General features: G+C 35.6%; 1 protein-coding gene across 1 annotated transcript in view; it reads right to left on the bottom strand.

The window, feature by feature from the left end:
• Positions 1-6,000, bottom strand: part of LOC135696299 (uncharacterized) — a 30,616-nt gene continuing 24,616 nt past the window's right edge. The window contains exons 6-9 of the mRNA XM_065215653.2: positions 2,777-2,992; positions 1,808-1,925; positions 1,077-1,253; positions 1-542 (exon numbers count right to left, since the gene is read on the bottom strand). Coding sequence (XP_065071725.2) covers positions 1,078-1,253; positions 1,808-1,925; positions 2,777-2,992 — 510 coding nt within the window. The 3' untranslated portion in view covers positions 1-542; position 1,077. The remainder of the gene's footprint in view (positions 543-1,076; positions 1,254-1,807; positions 1,926-2,776; positions 2,993-6,000) is intronic.

The following is a 6,000-nucleotide window of genomic DNA, read 5'->3' as shown; positions in this document are numbered from 1 at the left end:
TAAACTGCTACAATTATTTCAATATTGAGAACTGTTACAATACTAAGGACTGTGCTGCGAAATAATACCGTATAAAGAATGTACACGTGTAAGGTATAAACATGATAAGGATATAAGTTGCAAGTAGAAAAATATTTTAAGTATCACAAAAATATTTTACCCGTAAGACGGTAGTGCTGCCATCTTTATGAAAACAACTTCCAACAAGAAGGAGTTGTTAAAAAAATTGTTAATTGTCCCAAGTAAAATAATTATGGACTAAATTATGGAAATGAATGTAATATACCCAAAGCAATTATTATAATATTTAGCTAAATGAAAACTTATTAAGGCAACAACTTGAAATTTATAGGTTATAGAAAATTGTGTATACTGAAATACAAATTAATGATTGACCGAGATATCAAATACTGAATGCTGTAAAATTTTATGAAATTAATTGTTTTACGATTGAATTTTCCCAAATGTCCCCCATTATACAATTGAAACGACAAATCTGAGGCTGGCAAGTCTGTCCCCTGTCATCTTTGCAAACATCGATTCTGCAATTAAACATATTAGAATTTGTTATGTGAATGACTTGCTATGAACTGGCTGCCTTTCAACGATTCTTACACAGGAAAAACAACAGGCAGCGCAAAGAATCAAGATGAAAATAGGAGATGAATAACAACACAAAACATTTCCACTGCAAAACACTAGAAAGATCATGAGAAAATTCACAGGTAGCGACAACTGCGATAAAACAGAAGAGATCTCAGCAGTTCGTCCTCGCCAATGATTGCTTGTTCGCGTTGGGTAAAAAACGAGGCTACGGGTAAAACGCGAGACAGACGCAGGAACAGGGGAGTGTTTGGTCGCGTTACACTCTGGGAGTCAAAGATTTCAAACGCTAATTTCACGGTATTGCTCGCTAATTCCAAAAACTACTAAAAATCTAATAGCACATCTCCTAGATCAACAACATTAAAAACTGCAGCGCGGCGATTACTGAAAATTATAACAAGGCAGCGTTTTGATATGCATATTTGAACTCTTTTTGTAAAAACAGTGCTAGAAATAATTTCTTGAAGTACCTCAATCTTTTTCTTCTTTCATTACCATATCAAGCATTGAACTCAGTTCATCGTAATCAATTATGTTGTCTTGGTTCTTATCAAAAGACTGGAAGTCCGCCACGACTTTCTCGAACTTATCTTTCAAGTGACTTGGTACCCTTGCTAGGAAGCGTTGGAACTCATCTTTGGACAAACCTAAGAACAATGAAAACAGATTACGACCTCGCTACTAATAGGAGGCTAATGAAAAACGCAATCCTAGGTTGTGTTGAAAATATACTGCGTTTGGCTCAGATAAAAAATCCGGTATTTGGGTTATACCATTCACCGTCGAATCTTGAGATAAGAAATAGGCAGTTGAAGTAGATGGAAAATGTAAGAAATAGAAGGATTAAGGCCTATAATATTAAAGGGCAGATAAAGCAATGTGAGAATTTATTAAAGTGCGGGTGCTTAGAGAAAGCAGTTTTGGTTTAGCTCTTAAAAAACAAGCCTACCATCGATGCTCACGATGTTTTATTTGACCATTTTTTTACGTAATAAACAGCAATTAAGAAAATCAAATTTTTCGATTTTTTATTTCAGAAAAAGTATTTAGAATCCCAACGAGGAAAGGAGTTAGAAGAAACCCCAAAGCTCGTTTGCTGACGAAGGTCATGCAGGATTGTAAACTAATTAACAATCTGACAATATTTAGATATATGTACTTTAAAATGGATTTTTTTAGAACAAAAGATAAATTTTCTAACCTTGCTCTTTGTCCATCATTTCTATGTCTGCCGCAATTTTCTCCAACAAAGATCTGTCCATAGCTTTCATCTTCTCATTCAGCTGCGCAAATATCATTTCTTGAAGCTTTTTAAATCCCTAAAAAAGCAAGCAAGTCAGCATTAACATAAATTAATAAAAATCCAACCAAAGCCACAAACCAGCCCTTTCATAATACTTCGAGCCATTTATTCTGAAAGAGAGATGTTATGTAAGCTGCTTCCGGCGAAGACGTGCTCGTTCTCATATCAGCAGCTATCACAAGGCTCAAACTGCCCGCGAATATCACGCGCGATAAACGCGAATATGCATTTGCGGCAAAGATTTGGCAACAAAAAGTACAATAACTACAGATATATGTTGCGCTTAAAACACTTTTCTTTCTCGGGGTTCAATGATTGGGAAAATACACACAATTGAAAGGAAATCAAATTTGGTCGTTTTAAACCTTAAATCATACTTTGTAGGAGGACACTGAAGATCGCATTGGGGGAGCTTAGCAACGGGAAAAATATTATTATTGTCTTAAGCTAAGTATGAATTTTTATAATTTTGTATTTGGGTCTTAACCTTACATTCATTCATACACAATGGGATTTAGGCATAAAAAATAGTTTAAGTTGAATGAGAATGAAATGATAACTATAAAAAGAGCTGTTTGACGAACTTTTGCTTAAGAAAAAACATGAACTTTCCCCATCTTTAACAGGGAGAAAATAAAAAAAATACGGATGGGATGGGTTCGAGAAAGCGCATACTAGCCACTACAGGAGCGCATACTATCCCAACATCCCTTGCAAGCGCATACTAGTCATTAAAAGTGCCAACCATGTCCATGGCAGTACTTTAACTTACTTCCACTACTTTCACTACCTCAGATGCCTTGAATAAGGAAAGCTGCAAATTTCAAAAATGAAATATTCTCACAAGCAAAGAATTAATAATCTCACATTGAGTTGCTCCTGCATATCATCACGAATTCTTGCCAGTTTTTCGTTCTCTGCTTGAAGCTTCAAGTAAATAGCCTTGAATTTCTCTGCCTGTTCTTTCAGCTCGCTGACATTGTTTTCAAGTTGTTTATTTGTTTCCGCGAATTTCTCATTCTGCTCTTCAAGCTTTCGATTGTTCTCAGCAAATTTAAGATTTTCTTGCGTGATCTTTTCGACCTACAAGAACAGAAATTAAACGTTGCATGATGATATTGTTCTATGAAGGAGGGAAACATTTACATTTTAATTGAAAAGAAATCATTATTTTGTGCCTGCATTTCTTAATCTCTATTTGGCAAAGCACCATCTGTATACACACAATGCAATACCGTTAAAATATTCAATGCCTACAATTAAAATTGCCTACAACATCAAGAGAGGAGGGGGGGGGGGGGGGGGGCGTGCATTACTTAGAAAGAACTCTTCGCAGCTCAACCAAGAAGTGAAAACGGGAAGATCTGTGGGTAGAGATGGGATTGAAACCACTCGCGTCGTGTACAACTGGTGCATTTCTGCCTACTTGTATTTCTCGCTAATTTGAACAGCGAATTTCGAATCTGACATGCGTCTAGCAACCCCACATATTTATGTTTGCCGTATATATAACGAACATTCGTTTGCAAGATATTCGCTATGGATCGCTATGGAAAGAAAACTGCTCGTAAGATGCAAGCGAATCAACTATAAATCGGTAACTGCTTTTCATTATATAACCTGGTTCATATCACAAACTGCGGAAAGCAAACGAAAAAATCGAAACAGAGAGAAAAGGACGGTTTAGCTTAATGAAACACCTTCAAATTCAGCACGAGTTTTAAATAAGGTAATCTTTGCTTGATAAAGGTATTGGTTACTTTTAAGCTTTCATATTAAGAATCCAGAGTCTAGAAAAGCGTGGCTCATTCTAAAGCTCGTGGGTTGGTTTCATTAAATGATACATGATTGGATCTTCGACGAATATACAACGTGTCAGTTAAAATCTATCGCTCAAACACTAACAACATACCTATACTCAAATTTTTCTTTAAAACAAAGAAAGTTTTTGTATCTCAAATAGTTTCAACTATTCTGAAAGGGCTAGAACAGGCCAAGCAGACATTTCACCAGACTACACCGTCGAAAAAATATGGTTATATGAATACAAAATAAGCAAAAGATGCCAAGGAATTGGGGGAGAGAAGGGGTGACCTTAGAATGAGATGAACCTGAATGCAATGGCTTCAGTAAGAAGGTTCTTCTTTCAAAACAAGAGCTCGATCGCATCTACATTTTTAACGTACACATCTTGAATTCACGGGGTAAGAAGGCCAGGGTCATTTACACAGTATCTTCACAGAGCACAAAACATTACGCATTTTTATCGAGCAACCAGCTGCACCCTTCTACACACAAGCGTAATGTTTCGATTACATGAAAATGCGAACAAAAAGATTAATGTTTAACTTATTCTTAGATTAAAAGAAAGTCGATAACGTAAAAATAAACATTGAAAATAAGATCCCATTGAAGATTTTAAGAAACCCAAAATCGTCCAAAATCCATTGCAGATCAGATGCAGATCAACAATCTACAGGGTACCACAAGGTTCCTTGTGCAACTCCTTTTCAATCAGATATGTAATTTCGAAGTCAATGATGCAACAACTTTTTCATACTGGGGATATCGTTTGCAACTTCTTAATAGAAAATTCGGTCAAGTTTAGGGTTTACTATGCTGGGTAACAAAGTATAAACTGGAAGTCACGAATACTTAAAATGAAGCTTGCAGACAGACATGGAACAAGAAAAAGAAAAAACCACTAAATTTCTGTAATCACATGGAATGATCATGGACAGAAACTTGAAGAAAATCATTGAGTGAGAAGGGTAGTTAGGTGGTTTGGAATCTTTAGGAGACCAAAAAGTGGAAACAAGTGTGTGGCTGATTATTGGTAAGTGTAACCAGAGGAAGAAGTCTCTGAAGATAATCTTTTTAACAAGCACTGTTAAGGGAACATTGCAGAAAAGTCACTCAAAATTTTAAACAAAAATCTGCAGGTGACTGTAAAGTAGCATGCTCAAAGGACGGTAGGTCACAAAATAACATTACGGAGGAGAAATAAAGCAACTCAGAGAAACAGGAAATGAATTCGAGACTAATTGTAGTTGCCTTGGCTGTGGAGCATTACTATTGCAGGACGATGCATAAAGCTTGACGTAGACTACAGTTGCAATAACATTAGAAATGATATTTTAGAAACCTGTAAAGGACAGGTTTGGAACCTCTCCTGCATTCTTGGGAAAATTTGATAAGGGGATAAAGGATCTTAGAGGACTAAGATGAAGATGTGTAAGAGCACAACGCTGGAGAATTCGAGAAAGATTAAATGCAGTTGACGCAATTGAAGACGGGTTAGACAGATGCTACCAATGGCAAGAAAATATACAATGTTGAAAATGCAGATAGCCTTTGGCATATTTGATCTAATCATAAAGTGATTTCTTGCATATTCGTGCTGTCCAGGGTTATATCGATGGTCAAAGACCATTATTTACTTTAAGTTGCTCTCAAATAACTTGGTAATTATGAAAGCCGACTGCTTTGTAGATGGTGTGAGTACGTTTGGGGCTCCGAAGACAGCGAAAGGTGGTCATAAATAACGAAATAATAAAGATGTTGCGAGATATACAGTTGAAACAAGCGGAATAAACTGAACAAGGATCAAAGCGTTCACATGCCTATCACAAGGATTTGTTACATCTATTTACAAAATATATGGATTTAACACTGTATCATACAGATGTAGCCAAATATGGAACCCAGTTCCAAACGAAATAAAATACTCCCCAACTTTACAAATATTAAAGAAAGAAGAATTTTCAACGTTCTATTGTACTTATGATCTTTGCAAGGAATACATATGTAACATCGTTTATATTTGATTTACATTATATTTAGCGCAGGTAATTGAAAGCAGTTGGTATTAATTTACTTGAGATTGTACCGAAATTAAATAAAGAAATGAACAAAATAAGAAAAAAATTAAAAAAAATAAAATAAAGAATAAAAAAACTATGGAGAATGTTGAAGTCATTGATGAGCATGATGGGGGAATCTCTGTCTTTCTACTATGAAAATTTGTTATGAAGCCATCTCTCTGTAACACACTTTATATCTTGCATAACCAGCAGAAAATGTAGTCCATT

This window comes from Rhopilema esculentum, chromosome 14, assembly GCF_057945365.1.
Source record: "Rhopilema esculentum isolate cy_ngs chromosome 14, ASM5794536v1, whole genome shotgun sequence".
In the NCBI taxonomy this organism is placed as follows: domain Eukaryota; kingdom Metazoa; phylum Cnidaria; class Scyphozoa; order Rhizostomeae; family Rhizostomatidae; genus Rhopilema; species Rhopilema esculentum.
Note: the sequence above shows the minus strand (reverse complement) of the source record. Positions and strands in the feature narration are given on the sequence as shown.